This window comes from Barbatula barbatula, assembly GCF_947034865.1.
Source record: "Barbatula barbatula genome assembly, chromosome: 9".
Taxonomy (NCBI): domain Eukaryota; kingdom Metazoa; phylum Chordata; class Actinopteri; order Cypriniformes; family Nemacheilidae; genus Barbatula; species Barbatula barbatula.
In genome coordinates, this window is record NC_136772.1 from 21,966,883 (window position 1) to 21,991,605 (window position 24,723).

At 39.2% G+C, this 24,723-nt stretch overlaps 1 protein-coding gene across 5 annotated transcripts; it reads left to right on the plus strand.

Moving 5' to 3' along the window:
- Nucleotides 1–12,304: 12,304 nt before the first annotated feature.
- ttll4 (tubulin tyrosine ligase-like family, member 4) lies at nt 12,305–24,259 on the plus strand. Of its 5 annotated transcripts, XM_079464695.1 has the most exons (20): nt 12,923–13,000; nt 14,274–15,274; nt 15,424–15,639; nt 16,065–16,126; nt 17,110–17,161; nt 18,627–18,745; nt 19,208–19,318; nt 19,452–19,528; nt 19,733–19,927; nt 20,009–20,091; nt 20,172–20,300; nt 20,412–20,534; nt 20,664–20,762; nt 20,846–20,980; nt 21,577–21,708; nt 22,303–22,399; nt 22,533–22,743; nt 22,848–22,918; nt 23,006–23,055; nt 23,534–24,203. In XM_079464695.1, exons 3-20 carry the CDS (start codon nt 15,497–15,499, stop codon nt 23,709–23,711), a joined length of 2,067 nt encoding a protein of 688 aa, XP_079320821.1. In that variant the 5' UTR covers nt 12,923–13,000; nt 14,274–15,274; nt 15,424–15,496; the 3' UTR covers nt 23,712–24,203. The 5 variants fall into 5 exon arrangements, with proteins under 5 accessions (XP_079320819.1, XP_079320818.1, XP_079320821.1 ...); XM_079464693.1 differs by lacking the exon at nt 12,923–13,000 and adding an exon at nt 12,305–12,574 and having other exon boundaries at nt 14,274–15,639; XM_079464692.1 differs by having other exon boundaries at nt 12,777–13,000; nt 14,274–15,639; nt 23,534–24,259.
- Nucleotides 24,260–24,723: the final 464 nt, after the last annotated feature.

Here is a 24,723-nt window from a genome sequence, read left to right on the forward strand (position 1 = left end):
AACCTCCTACTTACGATAATTGATGAGTTATGTGAATGATTTCCCATAGGGTCTGCGGTGTATATCTTCACAAAACTCTCACCATGATCTGTTCGTGGTGTATAAATGGTTTTGGTGGTTAAGTACAGAGTGGATAGTCAGAGTTCCTACTCAAATACATGCTTTGCGAAGTCCTGTCTCTGCTTAAATCCATACATGAAGAGCATTTCTCATGACTAAATCATGCCGGACCGCCATCTCTGACGGAGTGAGGTGTGTTTTTCGGAGTGGCGTTGTCACCATTGTTCACTTGCAGCCGTGCCCTGTGTGTTGACCCACGGAAGAGTACTTGTAACGGAGCGCTCTTGTCCCTAAGCTGAACCCCCATAGCAGGCGGAGAGAGGAGAAGTTAGCATGGGATGCTCCCTGCGGGACACACGCTGCGGAGAGGCTAGCGGGGGGAACTGGGGTTCAACTCGAGGACACAAGAGACACTCTCTGCCTCTTTCAGTCCATCCTGCATTACTTGAACTTCTTTCAAGCACACATTACGTAGTCTGTTCCTCAACAGCTTGTCAGGGTCTATATGCATCACAGGGTGAATTGTGCGCGCACTGGTAAATGTGAGCTCTGGTTGTTTTGTACAAATTCATGGTTTACTACTACGTAGGTTCTCGTTCTGTCACTGAGAAAGTTCTCCTGTGATGTCCAGCTGAGCGTTGAAGTGTCAAAATGAGGTGGGAAACAGTAGAGTTGGCTGTAGTCCATCTGTTTGTGGGTGAAGAGATTTCCACTCAATTCCTGCGGTCGGATTTGGGCCGTTTTTGGTACCACAGAGCTGTGGGTAAATTCTGGCAGCCCATGTATTCCTTCCTCACTTCGGCCTCTGTGAGGGGGGGCGTGGAGTTACACGGAGCGCCGGCCAGTGTCACGTTCAACAGGCCTTGAGCCGAATCAACCAGTCGAGGTATCACAGAACTCTGGCGAACAGAAGAAGAGAACGAGTTTATTAAAGCAGGAATTTTGGGGAATTTTGCAATGGCTTCAGACATGGCTCAACCAGTCGGAATTAAAGCCACAGTATGTACATTTGGACCGCTTGATGGTGCACTTTCGAAACAACAACAAAAGGCGAAGCTAAATTATGTTATGTAGGAGAGTGGAATTATGGGACATGCCGTTTTCACCATCCAGAGGCGTTTGGAGATCGCCCATCATGTTCACAGACGAGGTAATGAATGCATTTTAAATCATGTCATCATAATGAATTAGCTTGCAAGAAAGAAATGTAATGCTACGTTAGCCCGCTTACTCCATTTTTTTGGTGAATACATTTACACTGAAAAAAATTTGTAAACTTTAAAGCTGTGATATCAATTAAATAAACTGCACTGTTTAAATTGAGTGAATGTAAGTAAAACAAATTTGTAAATCTAAGTAGCTCAAATATTTCTATTCGAATTCAGCAAAAATATTAAGTGTATAATTAAAATCGAATTAGTTAATTAAATAATTATCTTTTATAAAATAAACTTAAATAGTACATGTACATTTCAAAGAGAATCTAGCTGTTGGATTTTAATCAATTGTCCCATTGCAAAAAACAATTACCTTAAAAGATTAATTCAGTTAAATAAACATGTTTATAAGCCACTGAATTCATTCAGTGAATGCAAAAGTGTATACTTGAAGGGATAGTTAGTCTGACTTTTTCTTACACAGAATACAAAAGAAGATATTTTGAAGGATGTTTAAACTCAACCTTGGGCTCCATTGACTTCCATTATATGGACACTAACCACTGAGACATTTCTCAAAATATCCTCTTTTGTGTTCGCTAGAAGAATCATATACAGGTTTGAAACTACATGAGGGTGAATAACACATTTTTTGGATGAACTATCCCTTTAACCTTTTTTCGTCATCTTAGCATCCCTGATTGAAAACGTCATCTATGATTCAACATAACCTTGAACATCATGTAGAGTTTTGTCTCTCACCTTACTGAGATGGTCCACGAGGCACTGAGACGGGTGCAGAGAGGCCCAGAACTCGGCAGTGTCCACCCAGGGCAGTCCGTTGAGCAGCACCACGTTGAGATGTTTGAGAGATCCCATCAGTCTCTTGCTGAGGACTCCACTGTAGCTCTGCTCCACAAACAACAGCACTCGACGGGCTCTGCACCCCGCCAGGTCTGTCAACAGTTCCCCTACAGAATATCGCTCCTTCAGATCCGCCTGGAGAAACAAAGCAATTATTTAGAAAACACTTCTTTGCTGTATTCGTGCAATGTTTAAACGCGAGAGGCTGGTTGTAACTGTGATTTTACAATGATTTGCAATTGAATAAATGAATGACAGAATTTTCCTATTTGGGTGAACTCTCTTTAAGAGGCGCAGGGCAGTGGCTAAAATGAGTGTTTAACCGTATATTCTCCACTTTAAGAAGTGAACAGCTTTCCTGTGGGAAGCAAAGCGTCTGGTATCTTTGATCCTGTGTGGTCCCTGTCTCTCAAGCCTCTCTTTGTCACCACATCCCCGTCAGGGGATCAGGTTGTTGCCTTTGTCCCCAGAGAGCCTGTGCCCATTGTCATGGAAGGGTGGGCTTTAGTGCAGTCTTCTCCCTTCTGTTTGCTCTGCTTTTAACATATGGCCGGGATTACTGACCACCTTTTGCAAATGATTGTGGCATTTTGGTAAAGCAGCAGGAGTATTTATTAAAGGCAAAATAATTGCATGGTTTCCAAAAGACCGTGTCAATGAAAGATGATGGATGCATTGTTGTAAGGGGTTTAATGGGTCGGTGTGTTTAAGAAGATTGTCGGCTTTAGATTGTGCTTGCCATATTTCATCATGAAATGTCTCAAATATCTCATCTTTCTTGTTAGGAGAGTTTAGTCTGTGTTAAATAAGTTTTGATAAAGCCGCAGCGCAGGTGGTGTTCTCATTAGCCGCATTAAAAACACCATATACTAATTCCATATACTGAAATTGGAGGGTCGTAGGCCACACACCCAAGAGCATTAGCGCAAGGCGTAAACAGATTCTCCATCCAAGAAATGAAACACAATGGACGAGAGTCAACCAGAAGTCAACGTTTATTGTGTAATGCTTTTATCCTTCGGTTAGTGGGCACTTTGATGTGGCGGGCTAGAAAAAACACACTGGATTAATTTACGGGAACATAAGGGATGTTCTCACATTCCTCAACTTTGCTTTTTCATCTATCCTCTCTGTGTTTCCTGTAACACATTTATAGCAGATCAAGCACCTTTGGCATAACAGTACATGCTAGCAAAATCAACATAAGAGATGCTGTTCTACATATGATGACATTCCTTTATAAAAAAAGGTTTTTAAGGTTCTTAAAACGCTCGTTTTCAAGCTGTATGGTTCTGTAAAGAACCTTTAACAACCACAAAACCTTTCTGTTGCAAGGTTCTTTTAAGGTGCCTGTTAAGGGTCAGAAATAAAAAAAGTCTACGGCCGTACTGTAAAGAACTCTTTTTAGAACATGTTAGAGTACAATTCCAACAAAACCAAAGGATTTCAGTCACTCAAAAATGGCTAGTTTATGGGATTGTGACCTTTTTTACACATAAAGGCGAAAAATCTAAATATAATAGCATGTATTTATTTATTTCTTAAAAATAAAGGTCCGATGCTACAGAAGAACCATTTTTTGTATCACAAAGACCCATTCAGTCAAAGGTTCTTTAAGGAACCATCTCTTTCTTACCTTTTTGTAATCTGCCACATGCAAAAAACCTTTGTGAAACAAGGCTTTGGGTGTTTACGGTCCTTTATGCAACCATAAAAAAATGGAATCGTGATGCACCTTTATTTTTATGTGTATATTGTAGACGCAGAATGTATATTGCCAGATGAAAACACTGGTCCAGAAGCACTTCCGGTTTCGTTTTTATGCGTCTCATTTTTAAATACTACACGTTATTAAATCTAAAAGATATTTGTTTAACATAATTCCATTCAAACGTGTGTGAAGTATTAAAAAAACAAAATTCACAAAGTGGTCTATAATATTCATATTTAAGCATTACAATTTTAAGCCAATCGTTTTAGGCCAATACAGAAATACCTATGAATGTTGAAATGCCTGTAAATTTATTTCATGAATGAAATTCCCATGAATTTAAAATGTGCAGTTACTGTAACACTCCATGGCAAGAAAAGTTGTGTCCTGTCCTAATGCGAAGCTACCGTCAGAATGTTTGGCAGATGCACACACTTACAATGCCGTTGTTATTGCGGTCCCAGAGGAGCATGGTGCCGTCATTACGTGTGGGGCTGCTCAGGTACAGAACCAGCGTATCTGCGCAGTGCTGCTTTCTGCAGATATACGAAATGTGATTCCTGATCACCTCTTTCTCTGTAGCCGGGTACATCCCGTCTGTCTGTTTAGCTATGAAAACAACGACAGTTTTAAAGGATTTAGACATGAATTTTACTTAACATCAACATCTCTGTTGTTGAAGTTCTCTTGTTTTTAACCATATACCCGAATAAAAGCTTGACTTTTACTTAAATTGTCCTCTCACCTGCTACCTGTCCATTCCCAGCAAAGAATGTCTTTATGTGGTCCTTATGGAAGCCGTTGTTCCTCAGCATCTGGTAGAAGAGCTGTAGGTTCTGCACATGCCGCTGGTATGTTATCTGCTCCTGCCAGCCACCTGCACACGCACAGGTTAAAGGTTACATTAATACCTGTTCGAGCCGTCATTCCCGTGACAGCTGATAAGTTCAAGTATTCGCCCAGAATTTTAAACATCAATCGGCTGACCGGTGGTCAGATTATACTAATTACTTCATCACAAGTGTAAGCTGTACTCTATTTTGTACCTGACAAGAGGACGGCGTGATCGCAGGTCTGGTAGAGGCGACAGGACAGGTGCGTGGCCAGCCGCTGCTGGTGACACCGGCGGGTGTTTTTATTGAGCTCGCAGCTGGAGATGGGAACGTTGGGAATGCTCTGTGGCAAAGGCTCTGGGCATCGGGCAAAGTCTGGGTGATCTGTCGTATCAAGGAATATGTGAGATATACTCAATGACTTCAATAAAGTTATTGTTTGGCTTCATAAAATGTTGAATATAGCAAACGTGTCATAACGTAGTTGTCATTCCGAAACCTTAAATGTCCAAAATGGCTGTTTTTCAGGGAATAGAGAAAACGATGAACTTTTTAAATGATTAAATACTTGACAAGCACTTTGTTAAAGTCCCCGCGAACCAGATGTTGCGATCGTTTCTACTTCCGTGTTTTCACGCATTTCCGAGTGAAATGTATTTTCAAACGAGAAAAATAGTGGGCGTGGCTATTCAATGCTATTTGATTGGACGCATTTAAAGAAAGGCGGTTGCATTTTAAAATGGAACTGTAAGCAAACTGACATTTGAAGGGGAGGAGTTAACGGATGCTCCTCCCAAGCCGTCTAAGATGCGTCATTTAAGATGTTTAGTCATTACAGGAAGGAAGTGAATTTTCTGATTTTATCTAAAGATTATAAGGGCACACAAATTTTAAAAGAGCGTGACCCACATTGATAAACTATTTACAATAAACGCTGCATTATTTAATGAAAAAAAGTTTCACTGGGACTTTAATACTTCTTATTGGTTAGATATAAGCTAAACTCAGTGACAAACATATTTATGGCAAATGAAATATGGAGACACAAGGTTTTAGGACAGTAGCGATGTGTGATATCTTATAGTGCTTCTTTTAGTCACCTACTCACCTACACAGTGCAGGCGTTGGGTTCGGTTGCTGTCCCTAACTCTCACCACTAGGGGGAGAAAGTGAATCTCGCAGTGCCTGCTGCTGTGCTCCACGCGGCCGATTTTCCCTGTCGTGCTCCTGCGGGCCCTCGCCCGGCTCACCATACGATCACTGCGACTCCGTCTGCGCTTCAGCTGATTCTGGCAACGCGTTTTCACTGCCATGGTCAAACACTCCTCCCCTGGAAAGTCAACCTACGTTAATAAAAATGTACGAATATTATCCGATGACAGGCGTCCAGCAAAGATCAGTTCAGGTTAAACAAGTAAAGTTTATTGGATAAAAGTAAACTTCCCTGACATTAGCCACGCTTGTTTACCGCCGTGCCGATTGTCCGCCTGACTTTAAAAAGAAAAAGCTGCAGTACATATCTTAACTCTGAGAAAGTGACACAGAGAAAACATTCTTTCAAGAGAAGCTATAATAATGCCTTTTAAACAAGCGTAGCCGGAGACCGGGCACATTCTTTCAGCATCAGCCATACTTTCAAACTATTCATTTAAAACGCACGCCGCAGTTTAGACAAGAGCGGGCTGGGCTACAGATGCCAAGCAATCTTTATCAGTTTCACGCTTAGCAAGCTTGGAAAAGACAGCGGTGCGGGGGGTGTAATCACAAGCCATTATAAATCCATTTCACTTAACAAGTAAAATGACCCTCTTACAATGAAAGGTTTCCTTGGCTGGAGAATGTGTGGTAAAACAGAATCAGTAGCTGTAATGGGTGTCTCTCTGCGGTCGGTCGTATCCGGGGGCCTATTTCAAAAACCCAAATAGACCTGAGATGATTTTAAATGTTTTCATTCTGATCTCTGACATGCACCACATCTTTAAAGAAGCTGGTCGTGTTTGGACACATCCAGATTTGAATTGAGTTACGAGCTTTTCTGACAAGAGTTAATGTGTAAACCAAACCAAATTTGTTTATTATTTCTAATGTGTTTGGTCGTTATTACTCTCCCCGAGGTTCATTTTATCTCTGGTTACTAAAACTATTCCTAGAAACAGTGCGCTTAGCCCTTGAGAATGATCTTGAAATGGGAGTTTATTTACAAAGTGAATCACCGTAACTGTGTCTGAAACTTAAAAGCAGTCATTCAATGTCTTTTGGTGTATGAAAGGGGGCCTCCTAAGTGAACTGGTTTAAGATAGACCTTAAAGGGATGGTTCATGAATCACTCAACCTCAAATTGTTCCAAACCGGGAAAAATATTTATTCTGTTGAACACAAAAGAAAATATTTTATTTAAGTATTTAGGAACAAACAGTTTGGGGCACATTTGACTCCATCTTAATTGTAGTCAATGGTGCCCCAGAAATCTCAGTTGCAACCATTTTTTTATTTTTCCAGAACAAATTGATGTTGAGTAATTGAGGACAATTTGATATCCGGGTGAACTGTCCCTTTAATGCCACCATATCATCCTGTCCAACAATCTGATTATTTCTCAGCCGAATTTGCGTCATAAAAACATTTTTTAATAAATGTTACTTTCAACCACTCCATCTCATGTTTTTTGCAAATTGCCAAACTGCATGCACTGAATTGTGGGATATCATAGGCAGCTAAGGAACTGTACATCTCTAAATCTGTCAGCCATATGTGTTATTTTAATAGACATGTTGTTAAAGACAGTTCATCCATAAATGTTCTCGTCATTTACTCATCCTCTTGTCATTTCAAACCTGTATGACTTTGTCTTTCGCAGAACACTTAGATATTTTGAAGAATGTTGGTAACCGTACAGTGCCGGCACGCATTCACTTCTATTGTAAGGACAAACCAAACCAATGCAAGTGAATGGGTGCCAGTTAACAACATTCTTCAAAATATCTTCTTTTGTGTTCTGCCGAGGAACGAAAGTCACACAGGTTTGACATGACAAGAAGATGAGTAAATGATGACAGAATTTTCATTTTGGATGAACTTATCACTTTAAGTAGACACTTGCTTATAATCTATATGTGTGATGCAGTGTGTGCTCTGGTAAACAAAATCATCCAGTGCAAATGTTTACATTTTGTTCAAAGGTGATTGGTTCACTCGGGCTAGAATAAACATTGCTGGGCACAGTTAAGGACTGAACACGCTCAGTGATGAATTATTGACTGCTCATATTGTGAATGCATGACTTTTGGCTTTGGCGTGTGTCTGCCCTCCACTTTACCTGCAGGCAGCCAGACTCTTCCTAACATTAGATCCTTGTGCAAAGCTCTCTATCTCACTCATACACCTAACAACACAAGTCACAAAGCCTTGCTTCATGTCAGATGGCAGATATCTAACCTCCTCTGTGAGGGATTTAAGATTCAATCTACGATAAGAATGGTCAACATATAACAATACTATTAAATAGTATAAATTACTAAGCGATGTGTAGTTATGCACATCTGACTATTCCAAATGCATATAATAGTCCGCTGTACAGTAAATAACTTCCTAAACCGTAGATCTGTGCATTTGATGTACTGTTAGAACTTTATAAACATCATGTTGTTATCCTCAAATAATAAGGAGCCCATAATGCCTTACAGCTGTCCATACACGCTTGCGTGACTGCATGTTATGACACTTCTAGTTCTGCAGGACTGTTCTCCTTTTATTACCAATCCTGTCTGAGAGTTATAAAAAGAGAATTGGTCACACTACACATCACACGTTGTTTATGTACCGTAGCATCATTTCCTACTACTTAAAATGAACAATGCATTTATTATGCCATTACTTTGTGTTTTCCTTTTTTAAGGATAAATAAAATTACACACAATTAAAGCGATTACTTGAATGTGTAACTTAAAAGACTTTGTTGTGTTTTGTTGTGTAAGTCATACTGTATGTGTAACATACAGTTATTTCTATAACAGTTACTCCTGTTCCAATGATGTGACTTCGAGGAATTCTGTGTCTGCTACATTGTGAGGTACAGAGATCTGCCTTTCTCTGGTGTCTCCATCACTTAACTTCCCAGGTTAAAAGTACACTTACCCGACACAGTTTGCACTTATGGTGTATAAAAATACCACAGTTGAGTAAAGGTCATCTTATGTTAATCTAGAGAAGTACTTATACAATTCTTTTGTAAATTAAGCACAAAATAAGTGAGTGAAAATAGAGCACCTCAAGTACATTCATAAACACTTAGGATTATAGTGTACTTAATGTGTTCATATTTTTGTCTTATTCTTCATCTGCAGTTTATCGTATCTTAGGAAATATTACTTAAATATAACCTTGTACTGATTGTAATTTAAACATTGATTTGGTAACTCATGCACAATGTAATATTTTATATTAATTTATAGTAAATATTGTAATATTTATACAGTAATATATTATAATAATATTTATATTTATACAGTAAATATTGAAATGTGCATATGTCGTTTCCGTAACTAAATGACTGAAAGATTCTAAAAACTTTATGAATATTATCTGTGGCTTTTATTGATAAACTATCGTTACTGTGATATATATATATATATATATATATATATATATATATATACAGTATATGTATATATTGCAATAGATGGACACTGTAATGCAATTGCTAATGCATTATTTCAAACCAACCATTCTTAATCAAAGTAGGCTACTAATCCCTTCTTTCATGTCAAGTTTCTTCTCAATCGAACTGACCGATTCAGGACACTCACCAAGATAAATACCATCCATATGAGCACACTTCTTCTTAGTAGTGTTGAAGTCAACATAGAACAGGACCACCGGGTGCCCGAAGCTCTCTCCGGGACCGGGGTCCAAGACCAGCACCGCGTCATGCGCACTGGCTCCGGGATACAACTCTTCATTCGTCCTGCTCTCATCATCCAGACTCGAGTCCGCAGGCTTTGACGGCGCGGTCCCTGTGAAGTATGAATCGGGTAGTACAGCAAGCACTTTCCCCGCCGTGTTGGTTTCAGAGACGTACACCGCTAGTCCGCTCAGGTGGAGGTGAGAGAGTTTCTTGCACTCGCTCTCAGGTAAAGAGACTCTCCGGCACAGATTGAGCTTCAGGTACTGAAACCCAGTTCTCACCCATCGGTCCAGACGAGACAACTTCATCTGCGATCCACGACTCTCTCCGACGAGTAAAGCGCAGATGAAAAGAGAAACGCACTGGAACTTCATGCTTTGGCAGTGTGAAGATTTATTTGGCCGTCCTGTCTTGTTTAAGTTGGGGAATTGAATGTATTCCGACAGGGAACGCCGTGGGACACAGAATGATGGATGCGTCCTGTGAAGTTTGCAGAGATGCTGCCGTCTTTTTTCTAAAGGTCCTCGGAGCAGCATTCAGATGAAGAGCAATGTGCCACAGAAACTCATCCCACGGGCTCTGATATCCTCTTCGAGAGAGAGAGAGAGAGAGAGAGAGAGAGAGAGAGAGAGAGATGCCTGTCAAGTAAATCCCATAATCAAGTCTAACCTTACAAAATGTTTTAAGATATGTTTATATTCATAACAAACTTGCTTGTTTAAACATGCAGGCTGAGAACGTTAAAAAAACACATATATTTATGTAATAAATATTAGAAAGGTGTTTTCATTTCTTATTTCAAATCTTATAAATGTTGATACGTCATAGCAGCAGAATCTTGTTGTATTGTAAGTTTCGCCTTGTTGGTCACATTGCGTCACAAATGCTGTAACGTTACTATTATAACATTTGTATTTAGTCATTTTGTCCGAAGTGACTTACAAATAAGGTCAAAAAATGGAAGCAATTGGCACATTAGGACAACAAAAAGCAAGTCTCATATACCCAACCACAGTAGCCTATACAAGATTTTGTTTCTTTTATTAGAAGTCAGATCCAGGATGACGGAAGAGATGTGCTTTCAGGAGATTCTTGAAGATGGATACACAGTATCTTGTAGCAGCGGGAAGATCATTCCACAAATGTAGAAGCGATCCAGAGAAGCTGCGCGAGAGGGATTTTTTCCCTTTTTTGGGATGGCACTACAAGAGCAGAGCTGTGTTATTTATAGGGCCTAACGCCTTTCTTAATGTCTGTGTCTGCGGAATTAAATACCCGTTTGTATGCTTTAATCGAACGAAATAAAATGTGTTTAAATATAAAAGCTTTGTTCGCAGGACCTCTTTTATATAGCAGATGCGTAGGATTTCAAACAGCAGTCAAAGCAGAACATTATACATTATTCATTGTAAATGAAGAACGGAGGCCCATTTACTGATGACGTTTAGGCTAAAGCTGTAAAAACGTGAAGGCACGACGTTTTCTGCATCGTCTAATTAAACCACAAAATTAGTTTTATTTTAGAAACTTATGGACAAAAAAGTGTCCCACGTTACCCTAAATTGAATATGAAAGTCAGCACATTGTTGCTAGATAGAGAACTGTAGAATGATTGTGTTAAACTTAGATTGTTGTACATCTTGACCACAGAGGGGCGCTGTTTTCCTATCAAGTAGAACTGAATACAGTATCGTCTGTGAGACTGAATAAGTGAAACATTGTGTCAAATACTTTAAAATGGCAATTCAAAGATTAATGGTTAGTACAGCGTTTAGCAAAAAAGATGTTAGTGCCGTTTTCTAAGTGTTTCATGATTGACATGAGATTTGCCTTATAGTGCGTGTTCAGAGAAATTCACTTTATAAGCAAGGATGTCCAGATTTAATTGTCCTTACAGATATTTCTTCCCATATATAGAGCACATATCATGGCCATAAATTAAATTGTACTTACAGGTCTTTTTTTCCCACCTTAATAAAAAAGCTCTTTTCACATTGTCTGTGCTATGTTGACTGTGTTACGCCCTTGACACCAGTTGATCTCATTTACTTATTTATTTTATTTGATTTCTGTCTATTGCAGGTTTTTATCCAATGAATAACACTAATCAGAAACCCTAAATAAATTGTTTTCTTATTTCTCACATAACTTCAATAACTGATCTAATGCACTGTAACTCTATTAACTGCATTAACTCATCTTCTGGACTGCGACTTATTAACTGCATTAACTCGTATACTGCAACGTAACTTCAACAACTGCATTAACTCACCTATTGCACTGCAACTTTAATAGCTAATGTCAATAATTTATGCACACTTAAATCACTTGGACTATTGTTTAGTCTACATTATTATCTGTTCATAGCCACCTGCACATTAATATTCATAGTATATAGCCATCTGTATATTTTGTTTATAGTACATACCTACTGTCATATTTTCATAGAACATACCTACTGTAAAGTATTTTCATGGTCCATGTCCACTGTATAATATTTTCCTAATATTGTATTCTGTATTTATTCTAACTGTATATCCTGCACTTGCTTATTTCACTTCTGGTTAGACCTAAACTACATTTCGTTACACTGTACTTGTATATGTGTAATGACAATAAAGTTGAATCTAATCTAATCTAATTTGTTGACTGCTGTGCTGTCTAGTGTCTAGTAGTGAGTGTGATATTAGTTCAACATGGTAACCACAACATCAGTTCAGCAATGTAAAGCTGTCCGTGACCTATAAGTTAAACAGAGCATAGCAACTTTGTTTGCGTTGAGTGTCTCTGTCTAAGAACGAAGACTCATGGTGACCAGCTGAGAGTTTGAATTCCAGGTGCTTTGTCACAATGCATATTTAATGTTAAGTACATGTGAGATGGTGATACTGGGTTACTTCATTCTGTAAAAGAGTTTTCAATAACTGTAAGCCATGTTGGATGAGTGACCGCAGGCTTTGGCACAGAAGACTTGGTCCAACTTGAGACATTTATGTAGATTATAGGCTACATCCAAAATAGAAAATGGTGTGAATCTGTATCTAAGGTAAGAGAAATGGCTGTAGATCATATTTATATTGTTTTCAGTTTAGATTGTATGTTTCTCATTGAAAGTATATGTTAAAGTGTAAATGTTATTAACTGGTAGTTATGTAATTGGTTGTTTGTTTGTTTAGTTCATAGTATTGTTCTCAATGCATAGAATTGTTTATATGTTTCCATTTAGCTGGTTGGTTAGATGGATGTTGTAAATGTTTTTGTTCAATATAAAAAAATGATGCATCTCTGTTTATGTGCTGCGTTGAATCGTCCGTATTTATTGCGTTTGTATAACTTAAAATGTTCAAATACAGATTGAGTTTTTTTAAGGCCGTGCTGTTTGTTATTAGTGTGCGAGTCAATCAGGCAGCAGCGCAGACAGCACGCCGGAGAAACGCACGAGGCGCACGAATCACCCTTTCATCCCAAGCCGGTAAAACGCGTTTTGTTGTTTTAGAAATAGACAAATTGTTTACGCTTTACGAATCGTTTGTGTTAAAAAGGGTGTAGTGGTCTCTGAAAATCGCGGTCTGTGTATGTTGTCTGTAAAGTCTGTTTAACACACTGAAGTGAGTGTTTTGTGCGGTAAGCTAACCGGCTAACAGCTAGCCCCGCTTCGGCTGCGCTTCAACATCTAGTACGCTGCCAAAATAGACAGCATACAAAGCGCATATTATGGCCGTTTTATGATGTCTTGATAAGGTTTTGAGACACAGCCGTTGTGTATCGCCATTTACACAATATACAAGTGTTCGTTGTGTGAAAGAATGCCAACCGGCATTGACTGTTTATTAAGACAAGCTTTTTTTAATGTCTGCCGAGGGAAGGTGCTGGTCTTAGGTGATGAAGTGTGATTTACACTGAACAAATAAACACACTTTTCTGTCTTTTGTGAGTAACGCGTTCGGTGTGAAGACTTTCTCAAAAAACTTTATTTAAGTGCTCATCAATGTTACATCATTCCTTTAGTTAATTGATTAAATAGTCTCATTGTACATGAAATAAGTTATATTTATTTGAAGTTAGTATTGATATATTCATGTGAATTTTAAATGTGTGATCATCTGATTTGAAAAATCATGGCAGTGAATATAGTTTGTTTACTTTGAGCTTGTATACTGATATCACTGTTTAAAATTCCTCGGTTATGGATGTGACATTTGTAAAAAAGACATCATTCAATGCACAATTTTTCCATTTTGACTAGGAAAAATAAACACATGCTGCACGTTATTTGAGAGACAACATACTTTGTAGGATTTCTGTGAATTAAAATGCACAAACCAGAAACAATAATACTCAACAAATGGAGAAGGGTGACGTTTCATTGACCATACCTTAATTTAATTTTCGCATTTATGTTCTCTCTAAAAGAACTTAAGGCACTTACCTGACTATGGAAATCCATGCTTTAAAAATAAAATAAAGTTTGAAAATGTCACATGGGTGTTTAAAACCACAACTCTACATCTGACATATCAGTTCGGTAAACATCTTTGGTAGAAACGTTTCTTCATGTTAAGGTTGACATTTGCATGGAATTGCACTCAAATTATCTGTAATTAACGTGTATACAAAGACAAGTCTAGTAAGCTATAACTATAAAATCATTAAAATAAAATCCTTACAAACATTTCACATATTGAAAATTGAGACAGGTAGTGTGTTCGGTGTTAAATAATGACTTATTTTTCTCTATCTTACAGTTGTAGACCACCTACCCTTCAATTCCTCATGTGTGTGTTTGAGCCCATGCCAGGAGGGTGTGAGATGGCAATTAATGGCCACCAGTGGAGTTGAAGATTTGCGAAATGGGGTGGTGCGGCCAGCCCTCATCGTCAAAGCCAAGTCCGTTGTAGTCCATTCACCCAATGTCCGAGGGCCCCCCAACAGCGAAAGAAGGAGACTTCGGGGTGGCGCTGGTGATCCGCATCCAAATGTAAGAGTGCTGTACGATCGGCCCTCTTGTGTCTCAGGAATTCCCTCACAACGTGCCTATCCACACGTGCCTACGCTCTCGTCTGCCTCTGCCGTCAGAGTTGGTCCCTTACAGAGCACAAGTGCTTATTCTTTGAATGGTGCTAGTAAACATTTAAGTAAGCACAGTTTATCTAAGAGCTTGCCACATATTAACGCCACTCCTGCTGCATGCCATAGCCACCGTCAACGCCACTGGAACCTTGCTTCATTGAGGCTCAAATCAGGACTGTTAGGAAAAAGGGCCTTTTCACCTCAACGTTCTGTTTGTCCTGCCTGTCCCTCCCCACCCAAGTCGATTTCTCAAAGGGCGTCTGTAGTAGTTGAAAAAACCATGCCTACCAATCAGTCTTTGCCTTGGTCGAGCAGCAGGCTCAGGGACAACAGCAATGGAGTCGTGGAGCTCCCCAATGCCAAAATGCCGTCGTACTCCAATCAAGAGACCGGTGACTTGCACAGTCCCGCCATTATCGCATCCCGCTGCAATGGACGTTTTTCGAGAGGCGTAAAAGCCGCTGCAACTAAACCTGCCCGACCGACCGTGCCTTTGAAAGACACACACGCTCATGTGCTTTTAAACAAGTTCAAGGAAGCCGATGATTTGGAGCAGATAGTAGAGGAAGCCGTCGGAGGAAGTGAGCACGGTGCACGTGAAGCTCCTCAGGGAGTGTCAGGAGTCAGCTCTGAGGTGGAGTTCACGGCCACCGTGCAAAAATTCTCCAGAAACAAGGTACATGCAAGACACGGGACACTCAATGGTCTGAAACCTCTCTCCAGATTAAACGGGGACTGCACTCTGCCCATCTGTCTTGGTATGGAAGATAAGGACTTGTGTTTTGCGCCCATGGAAACCAACGGTTTTGATCTGATTGATAATAGCCCCTCGACTGTTGTCTGCGATGGGAAAATAGTGGGAAACGATTGTGCCATTCCGGAGGTGGAGGACCATGACATGACCTCTCCTCAATCACCTTCTGTTTACACCGTGACAAACCAGATATCTGCCATTTACCTCACAAAGGAAGAATGCTCTCAGGATGACCCGAGCCTTTGTCAACTTGAAGAAGAGAAGGAACATGACCCTGAGGTTCAGAGGTGTGTGCATTTACTTGATTACTTTTTTGTCAGTACTTCTTCAAAGAATTTAAAGCATTTAATCACACTGAAAAAAAGTCAATACTTGCTGCTCAAAAGCGTTCCCGAAAATGCTTCACACTGATATTTTCTTGATGTTTTAATATATTTTAAGAAAAAACTATATTATATATGTTTTGTGCGGATAAAATGGACACTCTTACAGTCCTGTGATTTACAAACGCTTTGGAAAGTTTTCTTTATTCTGTTGAGACATTCTTTGACGATTCAGTTACAGTTTTATTAGAGAAATTATACAATCATGAAAGAAATCAAAAGATCCTCTCAACAGAATAATTTAAGTGTTTTGCACATCACTAATACCAAAGTTATCTCATATCAAGAGTCACGTGTCTGATTCGGTTTTTGCTTTTTTATACTCTTAGACAGGACATGTTCTCAGATGGTGATGAGGAGGAGCTTCCAGAAAATGACTTCAGTTATGATGGTAACGGAACTAAACTTCAGCATATAAAAACTTGTGAACTATTTAAGGGGAAGTTCTCCCAAAAATGAACTTCAGAACACAAATGAAGATAGATTTTCGAGGCCTCCTCATAGACATCATGGTCGAGAATGCTTTATGTGTGAAAAAAACGACCAAAATAATGACTTAGATCAATATATTCTCCTCTATCTTGTCAGAATATGGGCGCACGTTCACGAGAACACTTCTTCTTCCATCTTCTTCTTGGACGAGAGCACTTTGACGCATGCATATTAGGTTTGTGTGCCGAACGCCGCATGGGGCTTGACCCTATTGGATGCTGGCGCTCTGACTCAAGACAGTCAAGTGAACTTTATTTATATAGCGCTTTTTAAAAAATGTATTGTTACAAAGCAGCTGTACAAGAAACATATTGACTATAAGCAAAACATATAAGGCTATACAAGTAAAATAAAAAAAGGTGAAGACACAGACACACACAAAACACTCCACAAACACAACACGTACAGTCATGACGTGGAAAAGTGCTCTCTTCCAAGAAGACGACGGAAGAAGTGCTCTTGTGAACGCGCGGCCATATTCTGACAAGATAGAGGTGAATATATTGATTAAAGTCAGTATTTTGGTTTGTTTTTTGAACATAAAGCATTCTCGTCGCTTGAAAAAAATTCAACTGAGCCACGATGGAAAAATTTTTTACGATGTCTTTGGTACTTTTCTGGACCTTGGCAAAAACTGACACCATAATGTCTATGAGGAGGCCTGGAAATATCTCGGATGTCACCTAAATATCTTCATTTGTGCTCCGAAGATGCCAGAAGTTCTCTAAACATGGTTAAAGTCAGGTTGGGTGGGTGAGTAAAAAATTCACACAAAGTTGAGAAAAAATTGTAACAAAGAAAGAAATTTGTTATTGTAGCGGTTGTGCTATGTTGTTTGCCTGTTTTGTTAACTCCAGTGTTGGTGTTTTTTTTTTTTCTCAGATGACTCGGATTGTGATATTTCTTCGACAACTTCCATGACTGCTTCATTAAAGTAATTTGGCTTTTTCCTTTGAAAAACAAGTACTCAAAAACAACAAACAAACTGTATGTTTGGTGTTTCAACATCTGAATAAGTAGTTTAATATATTTCTTAAAATATTACATCTGCCTCCAGGAATAAAGATAAAGGGCTTCCTTCCCTCTAATTTAGTTCAGCTATATTCCAAATCCCTATTTTTATACTTTTGGTGAAATTGAAAATGACTTTTCGGTAATCCTGACGTTGTCTCATTCACTTCCTTTCTTTCAAAGCCTTGATACAGAGCAAAAATGAGCCAACTAGATTACAGCGGAAGAGGCTATTATATCTTTACATGTATCTCCTCTGGCCACCTGACAGCATCATAGTCATTACCGACACACACAGGAGTACCTGACTTATGTTCTGGCGGTTGCTATGAGAGAAAAGCTTTGAAGCCAGAGGCCTGTAGAAAGGTCCCACAATTGTGCTTGTGTTATAGAGGCAGAACTGTCCCTCTATAATAGGAAAATGACTCCGTGGTAAATTGTGTCAGGTTTGTGAACCATTGTCCTGAAGTGACGTCCAGCTGATGGGTTTGTTCGAGTGTGAGCAAAAACAAAACCAGAGAACAGTTACTACACAGTGAAGGCATACGGATGGTACACTTATATTTTTGACTTGGTGTCAGTTTAGTATTTACTATTTTGAAACAAGAACCCGATCAAGCTACTCTGTCGACATGACTGTCATGTGAGTTATGTTTATCTTCAAACTGATCCGATTCTCTTATATTGATTTAATAAGTTTAGGGTGTCTTGGCACCTATTGTATTATTGCTCTTTGTATGACATATCGCTTATTGCTCCCCGAACTCTTTGTAAGTCGCTTTGGATAAAAGCGTCTGCTAGATAACTAAATGTAAATGTAGATGTCTTAGGCGCATGAGGAAAGATGATAAGGAAGTTGGTGTTTTGTTATGGGTTTAAATTATTTAATAAAAAATACTGTTTGTAAATACAGTATTTGTAATATAACAAAGGAAGCATGAATAATGTATCTAAATTGATTATAGGTTAAATATAAGGGCACATTTTGTCAAGGGATCTTTACATTAAGAATTTAAAGCTTATAATACCTAATGAGAACATATATGCTTTTTAATTAGTTGCTCAGTGTTGTTTTTGTAGTATGGGGGGTTTGTGGATTGATGACTGTACAAATGGTCAGAATTTCGGGCACATCTTTCATGTTATCATGCACATCTAGCAACGTCTCTTAAATCTTCCACCGCTTGGCGCTGACTTTTCTCATGCCGAAGGACTTATCCATGGTCATGTGTTCAACACGCTTGAAAATGGCACACTACTGAGAGTGTAACCAAATTAGGCCAAATACGTGAGATTTGTAGAGCTTAGAAAACCAGGAGTTCATATGTTTCTTAAAATCATGTCGCCTTTGCCGATTTCTGCTTGTGCTAATATTTGTTGTTTTATAGTGTCGAGGAGCCCGTGATTCCTGATGCACAGGGGGATCTGGTGGAAAAACCCGCTCTTGTGCCCAGTCTTTTCCCCCACATGCCCCATACACTATACTTCAGCACTGCCAGTGAAAAAGGTAAGCACACAAACACACACATTAAGGGGACAGTTCACCCAAAAATAAAAATTCTGTCATCGTTCACTCTCTCAAGTTTTTTCTAAACCTGGATACATTTTTTTGCTCTGTTGAACATCAAGACGACATTTTAAAGAATGGGGCAGCTCTGGGGCACCATTGTCTACCATAGTAGATTCCCCCCCCACTATAGTAGTCAGTAGTGCCCCAGAACTGCTTGATAAACATTCTTTCAAATATCTTTTTTGTGGACCGCAAAAAAACAATTTATACAGGTTTGAAACAACTTGAGGGTGAGGAAATGATGACAACATTTTCATCTTTGGGTGAACCATCCATTTAACACCCAGTAGCTTGAACCTCAGTTTCATTTCACGATAGTTACTTTATAAAGTGTCGCTGTGAGATGAAAGTGGCAGTATGAACTATTTTAGTAAAATCCTCATCTTTTAAACTTCACAGTGGAGCTCTTACCTCCTGAGCAGATGAAGCATCTCAAGTGGAAGATAACTACAGTCACTCCCAATGTAGTGAAAAATGCCATCACCAGATCACACTTTAAAGGCACCAAAGGTGAGTCTGTGCCTTGTTTGGAAAAAACTGGAACCGTGAGGTTTTTATATGTACTTGTTGTATTTTGAATAATGAAAACAGGGAGTTGATTTAGCCTGCAGTCGGTTATGTTGTATGTTGTTCTTGAATCTAGACAGTCATGATTGGCTGGGCTGCTGGGGTCACCACATGAAGTCACCAGGGTTCAAGGCCATCAGAGAGTATCAAAAGGTAAGGATGTTAATCTGTAATATCAATTACTTCTGTAGTAGTCAGTCAGAGAGTGTTTTTAACATCATGTAGTTGTTGTTTCTCCTCTTTTATGACCTGGATGTTCCAACAACTTTCTGTGTTATTCTGATGCCTTTCATAATTGCTTAGTACTTAGTACTTCCGTCAGCTGAGTATTAACAAGTATGCGTTTCTGTTTGGCAGCTGAACCACTTTCCAGGCTCCTTTCAAATCGGACGGAAGGACCGGCTGTGGAGGAACCTGTCCAAGATGCAGGCACGCTTTGGCAAGAAAGAGTTTGGCTTCTTCCCACGCTCCTTCATTCTCCCACAGGATATAAAGCGACTGAGGAGGGCCTGGGAGGATGGAGGCAGCAAGCAGAAATGGATCGTCAAACCGGTACCATCAGAGATCCATAGATATGGCCACCCACCGTCATGAAATTCCTGTCATTGATATACTGCGTTTTCTGGTTTTTAGCCTGCGTCAGCTCGTGGAGAGGGCATTCAGGTCATTCACAAGTGGAGCCAAATGCCACGCAAGAGACCGCTCCTCGTGCAAAAGTATGTGGATCATAGAAACTGCTCTTCAAAAGAGCCATGTGTTCCTGACTGTTAAGTGGATTGTTCTGTTGTTTTTGGAGGTATCTTAGCAAGCCCTACCTCATCAGTGGGAATAAGTTCGATCTGCGTATCTACGTGTATGTGACCTCTTACGACCCACTGCGTATTTACATCTTTAATGATGGACTGGTTCGATTTGCAAGCTGCAAGTGAGTAACTAAACTAAATTAAAAGTGAGAGCATTTGAATATTTACATTGTACTAGACATTGAGATGAAATATGTTTAGATTTGATTAAAGCCGTCTTTGATTCGACACAGATACTCTCCGTCAATGAAAACCCTCAGCAACAAGTTCATGCATCTTACAAACTACAGTGTCAATAAGAAGAACTCTGAGTATCAGAGTAACAGCGATGATAAGGCCTGTCAGGGCCATAAATGGTAAGAATAAACTGGATATAGACTAGTTGTCGTAATCTCATGGCCTTGTGAAATAACTATAAAAACTCACTTTAGGATAGGAGTCAAAAGAAAATCAGAATAGGAGTGATGAAGGTTTATGTAATGCAGGGCTTTGAAGGCACTCTGGCTGTACCTGGGTTCTCAAGGAGTCAACACCACTGTAATCTGGGAGAAGATCAAAGATATGGTCATCAAAACCATCATTGCGTGAGTGTCTCGCAGCTCTTGCGTGTGATTATTTACAAGTGTCTTTGCTCTCAACTAACCTGTGTCGCGTCTCTCCATGGCAGGTCAGACCCATATGTGAACTCGCTGTTAAAGATGAATGTGCGTTCTCCCTATAGCTGTCACGAGCTGTTTGGCTTTGACATCATGCTGGATGAGAACCTGAAGCCGTGGGTGCTGGAGGTGAACATCTCTCCCAGGTAAAGATATTCTTCTAAAGCTCAACTCCAAAACAAACCTCATCGTATTCGGTTGTCAGGGGTGATGTAAGCAATACTGTTTCCGGGTCCAAGCATCTATTCATTTCAAGACATCTCCGACATCAATATTTGAATAAATTATGAATCACTGACTTGCACTGTGGGATTTCGTTATGAAGATAAAGGTTAGGATCGCGGATTTCTGATAGTTTTACAGCTCGCCTTGAGCGAATATTAGCATTTTTTTTATTGTTTGCCTAAAGCATTTTATTAAGCGTTTGGACACGTAAACGGTATGTGACCGTCCATATATGGTGGTGCGTGGCGTCAGACTTAACAACCAAATACGTGTTGGGGACAGCCAATCAGAAGTCACCAAATCTTTTAAAATGGGTATGTTGTATAAATATGGTTATGGTTGTTTTTGTAACCATTTTTTTGTAAGAGCAGTGTTTATTGAGCATAAGAAAATGAGGATTGTAAATATGATGGCACAATTGAACATAATGCTAAAAAAACTGAAATACATGAATTACATGAATACTGAAGTAATGTATCAAATTATTTTAACACAACATCTTGGTTCCTTTCTATAGTCTGCATTCTAACACACCGTTGGATGTCAACGTTAAGGGTCAAATGATAAGGGACCTGCTGAATCTCGCTGGCTTCGTGTTGCCAATGAGAGAAGAGATCCCTCCAGACAGTGCCAACAGCTCCACCAGCAGGTCAGTGCTGCTATAACATTGCAGTGGCAAAATACCACAAGTCAGATTTTTAAGGTTTTAATATTATATCAAATATGTACAGCGCCACTCAAACGTTTTTGAACACTTGAATAAAATATATTTCTCATCGTCTCATCTTAAGATGTATGCTTTAATGTTTGAAATCAGTTTCATAGACAAAAATATAATTGTGCTCAAACAAACTTCTTTTCATTATAGACTAATATATCTTTTTTTTAATAATAAATGTCTTTGAAATGGATGACTGAGTAAATAATGAAGAAAGAACAGCCAATAAGAGCTTAGAATAGATGGGAACTCCTTAATATTGTTTAAAAAACAAGCATGATGTAATGAAGATGCTAATATTTTAATAGTTTTATTTTTAGTTGTAGCATAATTCTATCAGTTCCTTTTGTGGTATTCCACAGTTTTGATGAGTTTACAGTTTTTATCAAATGTGGGGGAAAATAATAGGCAAGTGTTCAAAAAACTTTTGAGCGGTAGTGTATTTTATTTGTATAAATGCCATTTTAGTTTTTTCTAAATTATTTCTACTTGCTACTTATTGTGGTTTCACTATATTATGTTCAGTTTATGTGGAGTAGCACGAGAGAGATGGAGAGCAGACGTTTCGACTGATGAGAAAGTTAAGCGAGCGTTTTATCTTAGTCGGCGCAACGGAGACCAGGTACTCAAACTCAGTCTTTGGTCATATTTATTTTATTCAGACTTGCAAAGCTACAGAAACCATTGTCCCAACTATCATAAATCATTCAAATTGGATGTTTCGTAATGATGCTGATGAATGCATCTGTGTGTAGGACTTCTGTGCCACAGTTCTGGACGTGCTGACGGCTGATGACGTGCGTGTCCTGGCAGAGACCGAAGACGAGTTGAGTCGCAAAGGAGATTTTGAGCGAGTATTTCCCGCTAACGCTTCCTCCCGCTACCTCCGTTTCTTCGAGCAACCGCGCTACCTCAACATTCTACTCAACCAGTGGGAGCAAAAATACTGGCTCAACAGGAGCAAAGGTGTGTGTGGGTTTGTCTGACTAGCTGTATTTCGTGAACACTGTTGTTTATATTGAGTTTGTACTTCAAATAGCTGAGGTTAAGTCATTTCAAATCGTGTTTAGGTATCAATCTACTGAGGGATTTGTGTGAGAAGAAGGTGCACCTGGGTAACCTTTCAGATTCAGTTCATAACGTAAGTACACATGGGAGCATAACAGTTATCTGTGTCTGTTTTTATTTTATATAGTGTGGTAATTTTATATTTATGTTTTGTTTATAGTGGTCTTCTAAGTCATACCATGGACACGGATCTTTCCTTACAAGATCTGGGTACGTACACCGACCATTTAACCATCTTTAGATGTTCCAGACTTAAATACTTTGGTTTCCCGGACAGGGATTAGTTTAAACCAGGACTAGGCCTTAGTTAAATTAGGATATTTAAGTAATTCTAACAAACATGCTTTACTAAAAACATTACTTTGAGACAACACAAATTTAAAGATATGTCAAATGTATTTTTATTTTCAGTTTGGACCGCTCTTACATTTATTTTAGTCTAGGGCTAGTCTAATACCTGTCCAGGAAACCACCCCTCTGTGTTTAGAGTCAGCAGATAAAATCATGTTGTGTGTGTTGTCTATAGATCCAAGTCTTTGAATTTAAAAACCATCATTGCCAGTCTCTTTCACAAAGATTTATTTAAACATGTTTAATGGTTAGTTTCATCGATCGGCTTCATTCTAAGGAAACTAAACGTGTCGCCAGCTTTATTCACATCTGACCTGACTATCTTCTTCCTCTTCAGTGTAAGGGTCAGTCAGAGGCTTGATTCTGAAGACGAGGACCTATCCGATCACGAGGTTCAGTCGGTCACCGGCAGTCTTCCAGATGTGAACTTGCTGAGTACTGTTAGCCTGAGCCCTAGTCCCACCTCCAGCTCCAGCATGGCTAGCGACAACCCGCCCTCCCACAATGACCTTTGAGCAACTAAACGCTGGACATTCGGAGCTTCCAAGTAATGCACAAAGATGCACATACATGCAAAAGTTGTGTCTACGTCCTATTTTGGACCTGAGCTGTTCGAGATTGTTTCTCTATTTTGGAGGAAAAGAAACTTAAAGCAACAAAAGACAATAACTGGCCATATAGAGTCATAAATGCTATTTATTTATTTCAGTGAGCATCCTGCTGCTGGACCAGACATATACAGTATTCAATGTTCTGTAGTCAGTGCAGCGGTTGGTGGAACGAGCACGGTTTGGGTTTTGAGCTGTGTTTCCAGTTGAGCCTTTATGATACTCGTGCATTGTTAACATCAGGTCTGTGCATACCTATGGGTCGTGTACAGACATCGGCTGGTTTTTAACGTGTGAAAAGAAAATGTGAAGTTTGGAAAACAGATGCCGTTGTAAAAAAATAAAAAGTTAAAGGGTCTCAGGTTAACGTTTTTTATTAAAATCAATGTTTGAATTATGTTTTTGCTTGTTTGTATTTAGTCACTTTTGACACTTTGTTAGGTGCCCATACTCACTGGATTGCATGTTTGAAAATATTCACATCCATTACACTAAAGCTTTAGGCCAGAAACCCACATGGAGTCATTTGAATTGAATTAAGTCATTTGGCATCCATAGAGAGTTGCCGTATGAAGACAACTGGCATGCACAACACAACGTGCCGCAGTGTGAGTATCCATTGACAGTGAAATATGCGCACTGTCCGGATCCAGGCTAACAGGGAAATGATGAACACAACATAATCATCAGCTCACAGAAAGCAAAAAATACTCACATATGCAAATAAATGACGGTGTTGGGTGTCTATGGGGTGAAGAACAATTAGATGCTGTAGCTAAAATTGCTGTTATCACTGCTTAAACCCACATCAAAAGTCTCTGTATTGAGTTCATCCGTTAGATGTTCCTTTATTAATACCTGTAGATGTTTGATAGAGCTTAAGTTCAAACTATCTCAAAGTATATTGTGGATTTAATGA